Source organism: Astyanax mexicanus, chromosome 5 (genome assembly GCF_023375975.1).
Source record: "Astyanax mexicanus isolate ESR-SI-001 chromosome 5, AstMex3_surface, whole genome shotgun sequence".
In the NCBI taxonomy this organism is placed as follows: domain Eukaryota; kingdom Metazoa; phylum Chordata; class Actinopteri; order Characiformes; family Acestrorhamphidae; genus Astyanax; species Astyanax mexicanus.
In genome coordinates this window covers 15369045-15389338 of record NC_064412.1, presented here as the reverse complement: position 1 = coordinate 15389338, position 20294 = coordinate 15369045, and the positions used below count along the sequence as shown (strand labels likewise).

Genomic DNA, 20294 nt, shown 5'->3' with positions numbered 1-20294 from the left:
AGCTATATTAACGTGATATGCAAATTAGTGTTTAGCTGTAGATTCTGTAGTGCGGCAGCTCAGTTTGGACAAAAGGGTCAACATCAATAAAATGTGTCATTGTATTGCAGCATAGTTGTGTTCAAATGTCATAAAAACACTGCAAAACAACATATTTCTCAATATGTACTCTGAATGAAATCATTATAACAAATAAAGAGGAATATTAACATTCACTTTAAAGAACTTAGTACATTGTATTTTTCGGACTATAAGGCGCACCAGATTATAAGGCACTCTATGAACTCAATGAACACCAATTTTCTGGTCTATTTTAATACATAAGGCATATCAGATTATAAGGTGCATTAAGGATGCCTACATTAAAGTGAGCAAGGGTGTCGCCATGTTTCCTTTCTAATGGGGAAGCCTTCCCTTCTCTCCTAAAAAAAAAAAAAAAAAAAAACGATTATTTGGGTGAGTACAGTGCTTCTGTTTATTTACAGTAAGCTTAGATTTCTAATATTTTGTCTAAGGGTGGGTTTTCAGTAAAGTTTCTTCAGCACTAAGGCTGGGTGCAGCAGCATTAACATTAGCCGCTAATCGTCTGACAGTGCTAGACTGAGGAACCCTGAGTGTTCTGGTAACCCAGAGCACAATTAGCTAATAGTTTGTTCCACGTAGCTTGTTTTAACACAGCAAAAATGCAGACTACAGTCCGATATACTCACCTCAGAAGGGCGCAAGAGCTAGCACTGCAGTTAGCGGCTAATGCTAATGCTGCTGCACCTAGTCTAGTGCTGGAGAAAGTTCACTGAAAACTCACTCTTATAACGCTGTACTTCAGCGGAGTGGCTTTACTACTCCTTAATACCTGACTGGTAGAATTCATACATAAGGCGCACTAGATTATAATGTACACCGTTGATTTTTGGGGAAATTTAAGAATTTTAAGGGGCCTTATAGTCTAAAAAAATACAATTATTTTTTTATATAATTTTCTTTGATGATGGGGGGCTAGCTGGGTTAAGTTGAATATTTTTTTCAGATGGTTAAATAACATATTTTATTATTTATTTGCTGTTCTTAATGTTTTGAAGACGTGTCTAAGAATTCTCCACCACCCTGTCATTTTAGAATAACCCTGTTCCTTTAAGAAAATAACCTTTGACATCAGTGACATCACAACTGTTTTATTTTAAGGGACAGAAGACACTTTCTGCTGCATGTTCAACAAATAATAATATTATCATCATTTAATACAGTATCTATCATTTTGTCTCTATACTGAGATTAAGCTTATGCTGTTCAACCTGTCATGGTAAAATATCACGTTAATTTAAATAATAATTTTAAATAATAAGAATAAAAAAAATATAAAATGAAAATGTTTATCTAAAACATTATTAAAAAGAGCAAGATCATCATAAACAATTCACAATATTTGCAACTCTCGGTCAAACACATTTTCATCAAAAGACAATGTTTGCTGAAATTGTCCACCCATGGCAGGGTAGATAAATGCATGACAAAAAATAAAATGAGAAAATAAGTTATAAAGGCCAAAAGGCGCAGTATTCTGATAATGACCCCAAAAGCTAATAATGCAATACCCTGTATTTTATCCCATTTCATACAAACAAACCTGAGGACTGAGCTGAAACGAGCCCTGTTGTTATGCTGGACGACACACACAGCATTTCCATGGTGATGGACGGATGGAATTAGCCAGACTACTGCCTGTCCACTTGGGATTAGTGCAGCCGACGTCACACATACAGCTGAGCGGAATTTAAAAAATAACACAAACAGAACAATTTCTGTTTTACAGTTGTTCATTCAATTTATGAAAATATCCCTTTAACACCCTTTTTGTCAAATAATGCAAAATAAATACAGTTACACAAAGTATTGAGCGTTGTTTAGCGTTATAATATAGTATTACAGTAATAAATATACAGTATAAACACTGCTTTATCAGATCACATGCTGTTTTGTAGTTAGATACACTACCTGGCCCAAAAGGGTTGACAGTTGGTATTTAGCTAATTAGCTGTATTATATGTGTATTGGGAGCAATGTAAACATTAAAATGTGCAGGGCAGGGGGCCCAACAGGATCAAGGTTGGGAACTAGGGATGCACTAAATATTTGGTATTTTATTTGTTCAGTTAAAGCCACAAATGTTTATTTTGGTTGAACCCTATTGAGAACCACTGTATAAAAGTATTTTACAACAATTTAGTGTAGGGCTGCTGTTTCCAAACCTGGTCCTGCACATTTTAGTGGTTTCCTGCTTTAGTGGTTTCCTAGGGATCAGGTATGTTGGGAGAACCACTTGGGTTTGGGAACCACTGCTATAGAGAACCATAACCATAATCATAAGCTATTCATAGTTCCCAAGCCCTTCATACCAACTGACATCGACCTGCATAAAGGCTTATTTCAATAGTCCTTCAATGTCTTTGTTGAGACTTCTTGCTTTAATTATTGAGTAATTTCATCCCAAAAGTATTAAAACAGCTGACATTTAGCAGATGAGTTGAATCAGGTGGTGTGGAAACCAGTCCATTGCAGGTAGCACCTTTGTTGAAATAAGCCGATATGTATTTATTAGTTTGTGTCAGTTGTCATAAACAAATCTCATCTAGAGTAAAGTGCTACCAAGCACTTCTTTTTTATTGCTTTATTTAAACTGTTATTATCTGTCAATGGTACAACATTAAAGTTTTATAGCATTTGTAATATATTTAACTCTATCAATATTAATATAACTTAGCTATTGAATGTAACATTCACCCAAACAAAAACAACTCATCAAACATTTTTTTTGCATGTGAAACTGAAACACAACACCACCAAACAGTCCGAGTCAGAGTTTTTGATCCAACAATAAAACAACTACTTATTAAATTTTCACTTTTACTCTTCGGGTATCTGCCCGGGTATCCGGACACCGTGGTCCAGAGTGTTCCGAGGGCTGGAGTTCACACAGCTTGACCTTGTGGTCTCGGCTGTGCTGGTGGTCCTCTGCAGAAACTGCAAAAAGTTCTCCTGAATGGATCCTTCATGGCTGGAAGCCCCGAGCTCCACTGGCCTGTTGGAGGCGCAACATCTCCTTAGCTTTATGAGCTCCTCTCGGATCTGCCTGTTGAGCAAACCGTAGAAGAAGGGGTTGACTGCGAACGAGGAGTACGCCAGCCAGGTTACAGCCTCCTCTACGTCTCCTGGACTTTGTTGAGGAGCTGTGATGGACATGTGGAGATGGAAGCTGAAGTAGGGCAGCCAGCACAGGAGGAACTGTCCTACGATGACCACAAGCGTCAGAGCAGCTTTGCCACCGCCAAACACTCTCTCTGGAGACAATCTCTGAGGCAGGGTGCGGGTGGTGGTGATGATGGTGGTTTGGCTGTTGATGGATTCTGAGCGACACTTGGCTTGATTAGCGGCCCAGGTGGGTACGGGAGCGTGCTGGAGGGCGGCTGTGCGCGCCACCTTGTAGACGTTGCTGTACACGCTGAAAATTATAACCGCCGGAACCAGAAAACACACCACACTAAAGAGAATGGCAAAGACTTTCCTGAGACGACTGTGACTCCAGTGCAGAGAGCAATGGGCGGCAGCAATGGAGCTCTGGTTGCCATATGCTGGCCAACCAAGCAAAGTAACCAGAGCTAAAAGGATGGATTTGAGCCAAATGAACACCATCACTCCAACAGCCAGGTGAATAGTCATCTTCACCTCATAGCGCATGGGATGAACAATGTAATAGTAGCGTTCCACACTAATGGCCGTTACGGTGAGAATAGAGGCACAGACCAGGAACACGTTGAGAAAAATGTAGACCTGGCACTCCAGAACCGTGAACACCACAGTATTGAAGAAGGGTGAACTTGATATTATCCCAAGAGGCATTAGTAATATGGCACAAAGTAGATCCACCGCACAAAGATGACACACAAACGCATATTTCTTCATATGTGGGGCTCGAGCAATGGCCACCATCACTCCAGCGTTGCCCAACAGAGCGGCCAGGTTAAGGGTGACCATACAAAATAAACCCACCAGATCTTTAATCTGGGACTCCGAGTGGATGACCTCCTCCATGCTCGGCGGGGTGGGCTTGGTGGACGGCCATTGACCAGATGTGTCATTTGGATTTGTCTGATTGGTCAGGAGACCCAGCATAAGACCTGACCTTGCCTTTGCCATAGTTCAGAGCCTGGACACCAGGCCGTGAGGCTCCATGGCCAAATATATTTTCCTCCAATTTTTAGATGTATTTCTAAAACAAATGAAGAAAGTGAGAGAGTGAGTATTTTATCACAGTTGTCATGTTTGGAAAATGACATTTACTACGAAAACATGTTTTTTAAAGCTTTTTTAAATAAAACTCACATTGTACATTATACATTGTCTCCGTGCATTATACTATTTGCATTGTTTGAAAGCTTAATGATGTCAATTATTTAACTCCTAATCACACTGGTTAAAGGTAAATAGCAGGAATTGTAAGACTGCTTGTAAATTAATTTCACAGAGCTGATATCACTTCTATTATCTGCAGAAAAATCATAATGTATATAATAAATAATCTACACTGAGTAGAAGTAATCACTTTTCAATTGTTCTAATTGTTTGTTTAAATCACGAGTCATACTTGATTATAAGTTGTGCCCTTCCTGTCCTACAATCAGTGTAATGGCTGCATCTTCCTACCCCTTCAATGATGCACTAACATAATACTCATGCACTGCACTGTCAATTGCTTTTGGTTTTCAAGAGTTTCTTTCTCTAATGGTTGCTTTTGATTTCTCTAATTTGTGAGCACTAAAGGCACAAAACAAAACCAAATAAAAAAAATCTAAACAGTACAAATGTATGTTATATTTTATTTGTACTGTCACAAGCTTTAAAGATATTGAGCTAAAGTTGATTCATTTAGGTTTACAGGGTTCACTAGGTTCTCTTTTTTTTTTTTAGATTAGAATGTTCTTTAAAGCACATTAAGCTTTCTTAAATGTTCCTCAAAGCACCTGAAGTGGTTTCTTCACACTTTCTAACTGAAAGACCCTTAAAAGCTTCTCAATGATCTTATATTCATTACAATCTGCTGAAGGGAACACCATGACGAGAATTACAGGGAATCGCAACATATATTAATCACAATACATATTACCCACAATACCGATACCGAGAATAACGATCTGTAATTTTACCAAATTAAAAACCTCTGGAATATAATCAAAGCCATCAAACCAAGCTGAACTGCTTGAATTGTTGCACCAGGAGTAAAGGCATAAATTTGTCCAAAAGCAGTGTGTAAGACAGGTGCATGAAAACGTAGATTAAAAACCAGGGTTATTTTACCAAATATTGATTTCAGAACTCCTAAAACTTAACTAATATGAACTTGTTTTCTTTGCATTATTTGAGGTCTGAAAGCTCTGCATCTTTTTATTATTTCAGGCATTTCTCATTTTCTGCAAATAAATGCAGTAAATTACTTTTTTTATTTGGAATTTAAAAGAAATGTCTGTAGTTAGTTTATAAAATAAAAGAACAGTGTACATTTTGCTCGAACATATACCTATAAATAGCAAAATCAGAGAAACTGTTTCAGAAACTGAAGTGGTCTCTTAAATGTAATTTTTTTCCATATATATATGCACTTCACAGCATCTGTGTTGCTGAAGAGGATACAATACTCCCAATAAGTAAATGGATTTATTGGTGATTTATTGGTGTCCATTTTTAAGAATATGACAATCAAGACTCTTCACCCTATTTTTACTATAAATATTCATATTTTACAAACAAAACAATACAATGAATTATATTTTTAAGATTTTGTCCCATTCCTATTGTGACACATTTGTATAATATATATATATATATATATATATATATATATATATATATATATATATATATATATATATATATATATATATATATATATATATATTTTTTTTTTTTTTTTTCTTCAAATATTTCAAAAACTTTTTATCGCATTTGATTTTCGGAACTTTCTGGGTATTGATTGCCCTTGCTTTCTCAGATTAAGTGTTGCATTAAAAGTATAAAAAAAAACATTTAAATAAAATTGAACATTCATTTTGCATTTTTTTTTTACGTTCTCACCTCATTTCGCTTCTGCATATTCTGTTCTTCATCAGACTGGTTTATCAGATACTGTGCTGAAGGGAGGACCTCTTCTTCAAAAATGTCAAAATTATATTTTTTCCAGTATAGAGAAATGCAGGAACAGTGTTGTTATATCTGAAGATTCCAGGACATTGTTGTATGTTTTTTTTTTTTGTTCTTCTACAGGGCGCCTTTCAATCTTCTTCACTCTTCAGGTGGTCTACAGTTTCTCCTCAGGTGGTCTATCACAGCCTGAATTACCTGCGAGTTGAAATGAGTTACGACTGTCCACAGCATAGCATGGTTCCTCTCCCACTCCGCTGCAGTGAGTCTAGTTTTCAGCTCCTGTCCTACAGGAGACAGCTCTGTCTGTAGATCTCAGAGGTGGAACAGGTGTCCTGTGGTGCGCTCCCAGGCTCAGGTAAGAGGAGAGGATGCCCCTCTTCTCACAGCTTCCGCTGGTGTTGGTAAATATTTCTCAGCTCTGTGGTTGGTGTTTTATCAGGATGCTCTCTGGATCTAGAGCTGTGTAGGGCTGTGACTGTCACACATTGTATTCCCTGTGTTCTTTTCCTTTTTTTCTTTTCTTTTCCTCTTTGAACCAGACACATGCTCTTCTGTCCTCAGAACTGTCAGTGCTCCCCTGGGTCCTACTATACACCTTCTCACAGGCAGCAGGATGGAACATTACACGTTTAATTCTCAGCTTGCTTTAATGTAATGCTTGTACAGAAATGTTTAAATCTAAATAAAGTTTGGTTTAAATAACACAGTCATTTTTTGTCATTAGATCTTATGTTTTAATAGTTAAAGAAGCTTTGCCGTATAAATACTCTGCTAATGTTATAACACTATTAGCATTCAGGATCAGATTTCATTTAATAGCTTCTGTCAGACAAATACATGAAATTACAGAAATACAGTAAGTAAGTAAATAAATAAAAACAAAAGATAGATAAAAGTACATACAGATTATACATTATGTAGGGAGATTGTGTATTACATTCTTATTCAGATTAGCCACAGCAGATGGCACAAATTACTTTTTGTACCCATTCTTCTTAGCTAGTGGAACCTTTAGTCTCCTGCCTGATGGGAGTAACTGAAATGATGAGTAAAGGAGACGAGTGGGATCACCTGAATTGCCTTTTTTATTATAAATCGACTGTATAAATTATGTAGTGACAACTACATAAAGCATAATTAGCTTTAACTAATAAGTTAATATAATATAATTGAGCCCTTACAATAAATAACCATGTTATCAAACATCAACCAACATATCTCAACCATATATTAACCAATCAATGCAATATTAATGACTTTCTTTACTATTGTATTTATTTTTATTAATCTATAGTGTTGAAATAATATCTAAATAGTCTAAAAATGCATATTTTAGGTTTTTAATGTAAAAAGAAGATTAAATAAAATTATAGGAAAATCTCAAAGTATACAAAAGAGCTAAGAAAAAAAAAAAAAAACTTTGTATCCAATCAGAACAGCAGGATCTGAAGATGAAATACGACACTGCTATCTAAGAGACTGGGTTTAAACACAGCACTTAATAAACCACTGTCTGTCAACAATATTAGCATGTAAAATATTTTTTTTTTTTTTATGTAGTTTTGGTGAAGAAAATAAGAACAAAAAAAAAGAAGAAATTCAGCTCAGAGAAGTGGTTGAAGTGTAATCTATAAGACTAATCTATAAACCTCAAAAGAATTGCTCTTTTGTTGGTAAGACAAAAAGAAAGGTTTAACTGAGTCAGTCACCTGAGTGTACTGTTCCACTGTGCAGCATGAAAGTCTTCATGAAAGTATCACAGGAAGAAAAACTGTGTGTTTAAAATATATAGAACTTTATAGAGCCATAGAACTCTGGCCACAGCCAGCAAAGTGTGTTTGCCAAAAAAATAAAAAATAGAATATCCTGCTAACTGTAGTGGATTGAAACCTGCTTTGGGGTTGTGTTGATGTGAGTGGCAATGGCATCACTGCTTGAATCAAGGCAAGAATGGGTTATTATGTATTGGCAATTTGTGAATAGGCATTAAATAAGTTGTTTATGCAAGACGAAACACAGGTACGACAAACAGGACATGTGGTCAAAATTGCTCTAGGCAAGATTAAATGCACATAATCTCTGTATCATTTTTTCTGAACTGCGCAAATGACCACTTTTGTGTAATTAAATAAGCTGGATTTGATAAAAAAAATAATAATACCGGACTGATATGAACAAATGTTATGAGGCACAAACTCACTGTTTACTTAATGTAATGTCTACAGCATCTAAAGCTCAAAGACAATCTTAGCTAATAAAAATGTTTAACTCTGCTTCATCTAATAAGCCTTTAAAAGGCTTTCCTACAGCTGGTCTGACTCAGCCAATAGAATGTTAGGGGTCTAACTGAACTCACATGGGCAGATGTGGAACAAATTCTAGACATCTTTCAACACTGACACCTACTGGATATAGATAGAGCCACAAGTCATTCAGGTTTTAGAACAATTTATTTGTTACATGTTTTAGAAACATTACAACAAAAGCATTACCCAGAGTACCATTAGGATATTTTCACTTCTTCCAAATCAAGTCGAACAAATGTGCAACATAACTATGCAGCATGTTAGACTGTCAAAAAAAAAAACCCACATACAACTACTGTAATGGATCATGTACAGTATGTCTGTAGTACAATATGTAGGGATGCATAATAAAACTGGCACTTTATAATATGCTTTCAAAAGAACATCTGTGGATAATATTTCAGTAAATATAAGTCAACGGTAATGTACCAGAAGACATAATGAGCATGCAGCCACTGTGTCAAAATATGAAATATAAGTATGACAGATGTTAATGTTGGAAAGATAAAATGAAGCAATTCTTACAAGTTAAGCTCCTTAGTTAGTGATTTTGCTCCTAATTAGGAAGATAACACAAGCTATTTTCTTTTCAAGAATATTAACATTGCAGTTGCTCATACAATGTTTAATAACAAAACTACTGAGACTACTTAACAAACAGAAAACTCTCTAACAAAACCCAAACCCCCAACTGGAAAGGTTACATTTCTGACAAACAAAAGTAGAAAAACTTCAGTTTTTCAAAGGTTTTAACATTCAAAATGTCTTTTTTACATATATAGTGCAAAACATATTCAATCTTCATGCTATTTTTTTCAAAGGCATGTTTGGTAAATGCATAATAAAACTGATGAAAGCAGAACTTTAGGATGATGCATATTTTTGAAAAGGTTTAAATTGGAAGGAAATGCAAAATTACAGAAAACTGTTTTAGTGCCTTTGTGAGCAACAACCAGATTTTCCTCACATGTTTGTCACATAAAGTATGATTGTAAATAAACACACCTATAAGTCTAAACTTTCAGCCCAAATGTCAGGACTGAAAGGACAAAACGATGAACTGATTACAGTTTCAGGATGATATTTAACAGGAAATTAGTCTATAACGTTCAGTGTTTAAAACTAAACTGAACATTAAGTCAAGAGCAACTCAGACTCTGTAAGGGCTTTGGTTAACAGTACATTTATCATTCAGAAGCAAGAAGCTTGCTTAGTAAAGTGCAACATAAACGTTCGTGTTTTTAACTTGAGCAGTTACCTGTGTTTTTTTGAGGTCCACACTTCTGAAAGTGCAGCAGTTAGAAGCGGAGCTCCAGCAGGTAGCGGATGCGGCACTGACTCTCTTTATAAATGAGATACTCACTGTTGTGGAAGTAGCTTTCCTCATACTGAGGCTGTTTTTTAGCCTTTCCTTGTGGCACTGTCACCTTCTTCCCATCCAAATCAATGGTGACATCGTTTGCGGAATCTATAAATATAAATATAATAACATAGTGATTCTTAGAGGCCAGCTAATTAATATATTTATTTAATTACATTTGATTAACCCCTTTGATTAACAGGCCAGAATTTTTGTCAATTGTCTACCTGACATTACACCACTAAATCTTGAGGATTTCTAGTCAAGTATTGCATAAAAAGCTTTCATGTTTGATGAGGAACGTTACTAGAAAGCATAATTGTAATATAAAATATAAAAAAATATTTAACCCTCCTGTTATGTTTCAGGTCAATTTGACCAGTGTTAAAGTTTAAAGATCTAGGAAAAATAGTTAAAAGTATTTTTTTCAGTAGGAAACTTCTTCTGCTTGCCTTAATTAGTGTAATCAACATATAATATGAAAATCTCACATTTTTGCAACCACCCCCTGCAAAAATAAAAGCTAAAAGAATTTAGCAGTGTTATGTTTCAATGTTATGTAAAACTATTGTTTTATATGTTGGTCTTTCAAAAGTAATAAATTAGTGAAACATTAAAAAGTTTGAACATGTATTTTTTTTATGAAAAACAAGTGAATAATCCTAATTGAACCATTACCTGTTGGAGGTAAGGAACACCATTGCACTAAATAGAATTGATAGAATAATTAGTAATGGAGTTAGTAATTAAATATTTACACTAGTTGATTTTTTGGGTTTTAGACATCTTTTGGATAATTAAACATACACCGGGTCAAATTAACCCTGGAACGCCATTGCTGTTTCTGTCAAATGAACATAATAACTGATAATGATGAATAAAATCATATAATTGGCTCTTTCCTGAACTTCATTTTAAAATCAATATTAGTTTGGTTATGTTTGTCTAGTTTTTACATCTATTTCCAAACCTGCATTTTTTTTGGTTGATTCATGTTACTGATCTGGAATTATTAAGTGGAGTAGAGAGAAAACAGGCAGCTTCTCCAAGTGTCCTGTAGGAGATTCTGAATACCTTAATTTTTTTCGGGAATGTAAATAAGTTGTTTTACTGCAGAAAAAAAGGGTTTTGTATCTTTGTATCACCTACACCTGTAGCCCGTATACAAGCCAAGGCATTTTAAGGGGTTAAAATTTGATAAATACCCATATTAATGAAGGATTTCCAAATATAAAATAGACTTTCCTCATTTTAGTTTATTCTTCATTTGAGGGGAAAAAAAAACCCCTCTTACCTGGTTCTTGTCTTCCACGTGCTACCACACTGTCATAGCCGGCGGGAGCCTTTCGTAGGGTATGGTCATCTTGAGTGATGGTGTACTCCCTTCCCAGAGCAACTTCATTCAGAAACATGATACCAATCCTATTGGAAAGACGGACTGCCAAACAGAATATTGAGTGTTGAACAATATTTCAGGAAAACACTCTGCAAATCCCTTTTGCACAATAATGGATGTGTAAAGTGTTATTAACTTAAATCATAATCATTTTTGTCTTATTATCTTAAAAGAATATTACTTTTGTTTACGTTTAGTGTTAAATCATGTGCTGATACTGTGCTAGGAAAGCCTTTATTCTCACCATAACCAGCAGACTTTTCATTTTCAGAGGCAAAGTAGATCCCCTGGCCCACTCGTCCACCGGAGTGCGGCATGATGCGAAGGCCACTCTTGAGAATAGCTGCAACCACTGCCACATTAGTGCCGTGCCACAGCAGCTTCCTGTTCTCCAGAGCATCGTTCTCTTTAAAGCGCTCTGCCTACAAAAATATATACACATGGACACAGATGTACTGGTGCATCTCAAAAAATTAGTTACTTTATTTTAGTAATTCAGTTCAAAATGTGGAACTCATATATTATATAGATGTATTACACACAGAGTGATCTATTTTAAGCTTTTATTTATTTATTTTTTTATGTTGATGATTATGACTTACAGCTAATGAAAACCCAAAAGTCAGTATCTCAGAAAATTAGAATATTATATAAGACCAATTGGGACTTTTGGCAGTGTGGGCAGTGTGCCAAGTCCTGCTGGAAAATGAAATCTGCATCTGCATAAAAGTTGTCAGCAGAGGGGAGCATGAAGTGCTGTAGGGTTTTCCAGCAAAACACTGCACTGATTTTGGACTTGATGTAACACAGTGGATCAACACCAGCAGATGACACGACTCTCCAAATCATCACTGATCATCAGTACATTTTACATTTCATTTGTAAATCAAGTGATCAGAGTCTGGAGGAAGAGTGGAGAGATACACAGTCCAAGCTGCTTGAGGTCTAGTGTGAAGTTTCTACAATCAGTGATGGTTTCATCAACAACAAAAGAAACAAATGTTAAAAATAGATCCATATAATATGAGTTTCACATTTTAAACTGAATACCTCAAAGTAAGTAACTTTACAATATTTTATTTTTAAATGCACCTGTATAAATGCACACACACAAACATGTTTACCGATGCAGAGCAGATGAAAACAGAATTGTAGTTGTTATACAGCATAAATAGCTCAGTTGTGTGTACACACTGACATGCCAAAAGTTATGGGATATTTGGAAATTTGTAAATAAGGCTTTGAGGTGTTACCTAGGAATACATAAACCTGTATAAGTTATGAGGCGCTATTTTGTGAGTGAGGCTGAACACTGGCTTGCGTGCTCAAATTGAATAATTGAATAAATAACTGGGATCTAAATGAGGCCGGATAGTGGGTTCCAGATGGGAAGGACAATTGTCCATGCAAACAGATAAATTAAACAGACAAGTGAAAACATCTACATTCAATGCAGGAGGCCCCACACATGCATATCTTGCAGATCCCTTCCTGTCCTTTGACATATGGAATCTCAAAGTACACTAGACGTTTCTTTTCCAGAGATTTTTTAAACATATATTCACTTTAGGAAAAGTAAGAACAGGTGTGTCTAAAAGTTTGAATGGAACTACACATATGATACATACAAATAACATTCTCTCACCTCTTTTTCTCTGTCAACTTGCCATACATCTACTATGGTGAGTCCATGGCCAGTGGCCTTCAAGTACTTCTCAATAATCTTAAAAAACAAAGCACATGACCCAATTAGTGCACTTCTTAATTTAACACACTGTAAAATAAGCTAAAAAAAACTATCAGGTTTATCTTTAAAGCTTTATTTTATATTAAAAAGCAAGCATACCTTAAACTCTTTAGATTTCTTATTCAGTATGGAGAGGTTGCATTTGAGAGACTGGTAGTCCTGGTCTATTGGATGAGGTACAGTCTCCACCATCTCCTCTTTAGCTTTTTCTGACTCAGCTTTAAGGCTTTGGGCTATCTCTATATCAGCCAGGACCTATCAGAAGGTGACAGCAAAACAGAACATATGATGCATTTTTTTGTCATAAACATAAATCATAAACAGTTCATAAGATCAAGTTACATACAGACATCTTACCAGAAGCATCTCCTTCTTGCTATGAATGATTTCATCAGTATTGATGACAGGAGGTCTGTTGCGGCCAAAGTTATGTGGAATTATGGTGAAGAACTTTGAAGACAGCTCGGAGAGTGTGCTCTCACGACTTTTATTCTTTATGGCCTCTTCAATCTCCTCTAATGCTTCAAAGCCTTTAGCAATCTGCTGCTTGCTCAGTTTCCCCAGTGGCATCTTCTTAATGTCTGTATAGGGAGACAGAATTGCATAACAGTCAGTCATTCGCATGCGGTCTCAGTGAAGACTGAACTGTAGTAATCAGTAGGGCTGCAACGATTAGTCAATATAATCGACAATGTCGATTATTTAAATTTGTCGACTACAAACCTTACTGTATATGTCAACTACGACTAATATATATATATATATATATATATATCAGTACTTTCCACGTTTAAACAACATCCAGACATTTAAATGCCTTTTAAATCTAATTTTTAGGGGTGAAACGATTACTCGAGTTATTCTAGTTACTCGATTTAAAAAATTGATCGAGTAATAATTCTGTGCCTCGAGTAATCGTTTATTTAATAAAAAAACGCAGCGCGCAGTAATAATGTGGAAGGAAGGAGGAGCAGGCGGCGAGGGTTTTAGTTGAGAAGAGGGTATTTTGAAGCGCTGCGGGAAAAGAGTGACAACTTACGTGGAAAAAGGACAATAATAATGGAGCATTTAAGGCTGGACAGCGTGTATTCGCTCCTGCCTCCCACAACAGCACGTTTTAATGCTGCGTCTCAGCCGAGCACACGTTAGCGGTGGAGCCGAGTGAAGGTTAATATAACTCATAACAAATCAATAAGATTAACATTTATGTAACTTAATAACATAACGACAGCGCTGTGAATCGCTGACTTTTATTAATACTGTCTAATGTGTGGTTAGTTTATAAAAACAGACAATTCTGGACTTAATACAGGCTTTATGTAAATGAACACAGCGCTGAGGAGTTTATAAACAATTACATGTCACCGGCTTGGTGAGACGAACTGGTAACAGCTATGCTGTTCAGAAACTGAGATGCACAACATAATGCAAAGGTTTATGCCTTTTTTATTGATTTAATTGCCTATAGTTTTGAAAATAATTTAACTTAATTTATTAAAGTAGTAACTATTAAATTATTATTATTCCTTTATTTCTATTTGTGTTTGCAGTTTGGAAATGTATGTTGTGAAATATAATGTCTTGTTTTTTTGTGTATTTTTAATTACTCTTTAAGCAGACAAATATGTTTTATCCGATTACTCGATTAATCGAATCAATTTTTCAGTAGAGTACTCTATTACTATAATAATCGATAGCTGCAGCCCTACTCATGTTCAGCTGTTTCTATCGTTTTTAGAGATGGACGACATGGCAGAAATAATCACTGACTAATAAAAAAAAATTAATCATGAGACTAGTCGACTACCAAAATAATCATTAGTTGCAGCCCTAGTAATCAGTTTTCTCACAACTCGTACCTAGGTTCATGTTCTCCATGGCCTCTTTGAACATGTCGTTGTTGAAGATGAACTTGATAAGTCTTTGAGTGGGATCGTCTAGTGTGCAAGGCAGAATGTTCTTTTTCACTTCAGAAGCTCGTCCATCTACAGCATCAACCTAAAACAATAGAGAAAGCATCACCATTAAGGAACTTACTGTGACCAAATTAACAAAAAAAAACAAAAAAACTAAAAACTAACATTCTTAAAAATAATGGTATAAGAGGAGGTTCTTCCAGGACACACCATGACACAGTTTTGAACAACGGGGACTGGAGTAAAGCACAGTTTACAGATTTCCCTTCTCTAACAGACCCACTTTTTCCAGCAGTTACCAGGTGAGTTGAATCAGTTGAGCTTGTACAGGAAAAATCTGTGCAGAAATCTGATCCTCTAGCACTGGAATAGCCAACCAAGGATATTAAAGATACATTTAAAGAAACCTTTAATTGATAGCTCTATTTTGGTTTATTTGGGGAAAAAAACTGAAGCAAGTTTAAATTATGTTGCTTCCAAGTTGTAGTTCACTAAGTGTTATCACTCAAATAAGGCTAGCAGTTTATCAGAAATACAAAAATGTCACAACAACAAGAAGAAGAACAATAAGATAAAAACAGCACAACTAAAAAGATACAAGAAATGAAGCTCTCACTCTCTCTGAGAGACGATGCACTTTTCGTGAAAATAACTAGAATAATATCCAATGTTGTGAACAATTCTGTACACTGGCACATGTAAACATCTAAAGCAATCTTCCAACAATATTGTGCATAACCTACACGAGTAAAATCACCTAAACATACAACCTCAATTAGCTTGCTACTTTTATAAAACAGCCAACAATTTCAATAGGGCATTAATTCATCCATTGACTAAATAATGCTTAAACAAATGGTTAAAAATCAAGATTACATGTTGAGCATAACGAGATCTCCCATATTTCATATTTCAACCAGTGGAGGCGAACACTGATTTTGAACACTTACATTTCTGAATGTGAACAGAAGAAAATTGATTCACAAGGCGAATAATGTGCAAAATGTAGAAAATGTAAAACAAAATAAGAAACAAAATCTGATTTTATTTTGTGTTGGGTTTGTAAAAAGGTCGAGACCCCTCCTCAGTCTCAGTCTGTTTGGTGGGAGAAACGGTATGAACGGTAGAAATGTGCTATTGATTGTTCAAATGGAGGAATAGAGAAAATTAAATGTTGTTGAATGAATGAAATGTTGGTGAATTCATTAACTTACTTTCACCTCAGCATCCTGGTCACCATCCACCTCGATCAGAGTGTACTTCCCGGAATGAGAGACAAAGTTTTCCCGGTCACTCCAGTTGTTCTTCGTCTTGTCTTTGAATTTCTTCTCAAAGTTCTTAATGGCAGCATCAGCATTTGTGGGGCCGGCTAAATTGTTCTGTCCTGACTCTCCCTGACAAGAAAATAAAAGAAAACAAAATCGAAAGTGAGGACAGAAATGGAGTAGTTAATAAGTATTAACAATTTCTGTGCCATTCAATAATGTAAAAAAAAATATGTCAATATATAAGTAGTCAATGAAGTGATTAACTGATAAAAAACATTACAAACATCAGTAGTCTGGTCAACAAATAAATAAAGACCAAATACAAAAGTCTGTGTCTCTGAAGAGTCCCACTACACAGACTTTAAAATACAAGACTGCTTTATTAATGAGCTGTTCATTATATGAATATCGGTCTGTAGCTATCTAAAGCTCTGAATAAACCACATGACTTTTAGTCTTTTCAAATTACTGGTATAAACAAACAGGGCATCTCACACTTTCAGACTGAAAGTGTCCGAGTTTTCCTGATGAACAAAAAATGTACATAGCACACTAAACGACTAGGAATCACACCAAGAAACAAATCAGTAAAATAGAAAAAAATATACAAATAAACATATAAAAATGTAACTTACCACTCTGCCCCATCTTGTCCAGCAATAGTATGTGCCTCCATCCACTAAGACTTGAATTACATAAAATTTGTTGTTGTTATTTCCAATGTTTGTCTGGTTCAGCATACAATCATAATCTTCATGTACCTATAGGATCAAATTGCCATGTGAGCTTTTTAACAGGACAATAGGCATGTCTTACTTAACAATAAATTGTTCTTTGTGTTGTATTCCATCACAGTAAACAAAAATAATCCACCTCTTTTGGCTCCCAATTTCAATTAAAGTATTTTATGCTAAATATCTGCTGATATTAATGAAATTATATTCTTATTCTTATAAGCAATACAGGCAAACAATCCCTGTCCCTACTGTGGCATGCTGGAGTCCAGTGAGGTCAACCAGTTACTCACTACTGTTTGTAAAGGTAGATTGAATGTATATTTGCTTGATTTTAAACATTTGCAGCAATGGGACTGAATAAAGCACCTGAACTGACAGAGTAAGTGTGGTGTAAACACATCTACACTGCAGACTCTAAACCTTTTTGTTTGATTCTTCTGAAAATTCTCCTCACTGCTGTAGAATATGAATACTGTCTTTTGAAAGTGCATAGGAACAGTAAAAGCTAAAGATTGGAAATAGATCCTGAATAAATTAGATGATAGTAAATTGGATGCACTGTGCAGGACATTAGTATATTTATGTCAGCACAGTTTTACAGTTTTACAGATTTTTTTTTCCAGTTTTACAGATTCAGTGTGATGAATACTGAAGTAACCTGTAAACTGTAACACAATCTATTATAATATATATAATATGTATAACTATAAAAAAGGAAAAAGAATATTCGCACAAACCTCAGCATTTGATAGATAACAAACACTGTCTGGTTTTCTCTTGGCCTTAGACTGTGGTCCTGCAGCCTTCAGAGTCTCTTTAGCAGATGTGAACTTGTCTTTTACTGGGGTCGGAGGCTCCTCCTTTATCTTCTTTCCTCCTGCTTTAGTTGCAGACGCTGCTCTTCTCTTAGGAGCCATCCTCTTTCCTGTATCTAAAACAACCACAGCATTTCATTTACAGTGAAAGGGGAAGGGTCCTGAGTTCGGAGTTATTTATTCAGCACATAAAATAAAACTCCCTAATACTCCGGATAAGAGGAAGTAACTGTAGGAAGTAAATGTCTTTTTAATACTCAAACATAAACCTTAATTTAAACCTTAGTGTTTTATATAATATGTAATCCTGACAATAGATTAAGTCAAAAACCAATATAAAAGCCCGGTCATGCAAAAAAAATGTAAAAAAATAATAAAATGTAAAAAATTGTGATATATCATGAAACTGTCACAACCTTGAAAAATACTGTAAATAAAAATATGAAATGAAATATACATTTTTGGTTATACCACCCAGCACTATGTTAAAGGAACACATTTAAGCTATTTATGAAAAAATAAATAAATAAATAAATAAATAAATAAATAACATAGTAGTTTAGGGTTTAGTGGCTCTTTAAACCAGCATAAGGTCACATTAGCAGTCATGCTAGCGCCTTTACTGCCTAAAACACGTTTACTGAATAAAAACTGAAAGGTATAGGTAGATTTTCTCTGTCCTTTTAGCGAAATACATAATTATACTTTCCAAAAATAAAGTAATAGCTTGAAATAGTGGATAGTAAGTATTTTTAATTGAATGTATTAGCCATTTAGCTCCAATCACCCCTATTCATTTTGGACTCCCTCGCGGGCTCCCCCTAGCGGTTAGCAGTTATTTTCTGATAGGAAGTGGCTCTTTATATACTGGCTCTGGTCAAAACCAAAGGCCTGCCCGGACATGCCTAGGTTTACAGTGAGTGCTGATGGATGGCTAGATATGCTTCTCCTCAGCAGCTACTGCTAAATATAAAACCATATCTAAAGTAAAACTCCACATGGCTAAGTTGCATTAGGACATGTTAGCTCAATTGCACAATCCATCCACAGCTTGGAGATTTATTCAGCACAAGAGATAAAACTCCCTAAAACTCTGGATACGAGGAAGTAACTGTAGCCCTGTTTTAATATGTTAATACTGTAGCTTGGATTATTTTAAAGCACACTGAACTGAATGTATTTGTAACTGGAGAGAGAAGAGAATTGTGGCTGATTTTAATACTGTAATGGCTTCAAAAATAGCATACTGTAAATTGATAATAAACTTGTGTCTTAACTAACTTGTAAAATACAGCTTTTAAGAAATATATATTTTGAATACTTAAACATTAAGCCTTAATTTAAACCTCAGTGTTTTTTATAATATATGTAATCCTATCAGTAACAGTTATAGACTAAGTCACAAACCAATATAAAAGCCCAGTCATGCAAACAAATAAAAATAAATAAATAATTAGCTCACAGTAATAATCCAAACTCTCTGGTTTATAGCTAACCTAGTTAGACTTTAAACTTGAGTTCATAGCTAACGTTAACCCAAGTCAATCAGCAGCTAATGTTATATTGCTATGTAACCTAGCAAGCTAGCAACGTTAGCTAGCTAACTAACTTACAGCTATCTGCACGGAGACCAGCATGACCAATAACTTTATCTAAGCTAAGGTTAACTATGTTAGTTAGCAGGCTAGCTACAGGTTAGGGTCCAGTTTACAGACTAGCTAAACACAGACATTCGTCTACATTAACCTTAAGTGTACAGTGTAAAACTGGCTAATCACTATTCATAAACTACATGACGGAGGACAGAAAACTCACCGTAACAACCTCGATACAATAAACCAGCTTAATAAGCTTTAACCAGCTGTGTGTGTCAGGGTGACTCTTTGAAACAGTTTGATAAATAGGTATATAAATTAGTTAATCTAGCTATCTCCGTCTCTACAACACCGTGCTCCAACTACACAGCTCCGGGAGGCGTGTGTTCCGCAATGTGTGTGTGGGTGGGTGTGTGTGGAGCTCAGAGAGACACGCCCCCTTAAAGAGACACTAAACACGAAATCATTTTTTTTTTCATTTATAAATGTGTTCCTTAAAACTTTTATAAATCTAAAAACCTTAAAAAAAAACACTTTTATTGTGGTAATTTCCACCTTTGCAGCACCTTCCTCCTGCCCCACCTCTAAACCCATACATCACCCAGTGCCCCTTCCCATTTTTTTAGGATTTTTTTAAAATTGAGTTGAGGGTGGAGTCAGCTAAAATCAGAGGGTTTAGGGCTAGTGTAATGCTTATTAATGTTTATTAATGCAGAAATAGAAATTGACAGAAAATTAGATGTAAAAACTTAATGTTTCTTTTTTTGTAGTGCAGTGTACAAGAAATAAGTTTTCGTCCATTTTTCCTATTATAGTTTCATCTCTGCCCCTTTTCAGGAATTTCAGAAAAAAAAATAATTTTATTTTCTGATTTTTCAATTTTTGCATTTTGCAAGTTGGATTATACCATCAGATTTGTGTTACAAGATACAAAAATGAACAAATAAAAAAAAAATTGAGAG

The 20294-nt window shown here is 35.3% G+C and overlaps 2 protein-coding genes across 2 annotated transcripts; both read right to left on the bottom strand.

Annotated features, from left to right (window-relative positions):
• Window positions 1–1156: 1156 nt before the first annotated feature.
• On the bottom strand, window positions 1157–6911 carry gpr61l (G protein-coupled receptor 61-like). The gene is made up of 2 exons (XM_049479575.1): window positions 6124–6911; window positions 1157–4264 (listed from the first exon to the last, which is right to left on the bottom strand). Exon 2 carries the CDS (start codon window positions 4189–4191, stop codon window positions 2902–2904), a length of 1290 nt encoding a protein of 429 aa, XP_049335532.1. The 5' UTR covers window positions 4192–4264; window positions 6124–6911; the 3' UTR covers window positions 1157–2901.
• A 1712-nt stretch (window positions 6912–8623) lies between these two features.
• Window positions 8624–19710, bottom strand: parp3 (poly (ADP-ribose) polymerase family, member 3). Its single transcript, XM_007253267.4, has 11 exons — window positions 19553–19710; window positions 17660–17853; window positions 16821–16946; window positions 16132–16311; window positions 14861–14999; window positions 13359–13582; window positions 13101–13256; window positions 12900–12977; window positions 11499–11676; window positions 11153–11296; window positions 8624–9966 (listed from the first exon to the last, which is right to left on the bottom strand). Exons 2-11 carry the CDS (start codon window positions 17837–17839, stop codon window positions 9797–9799), a joined length of 1575 nt encoding a protein of 524 aa, XP_007253329.3. The 5' UTR covers window positions 17840–17853; window positions 19553–19710; the 3' UTR covers window positions 8624–9796.
• Between the last annotated feature and the right edge of the window lie 584 nt (window positions 19711–20294).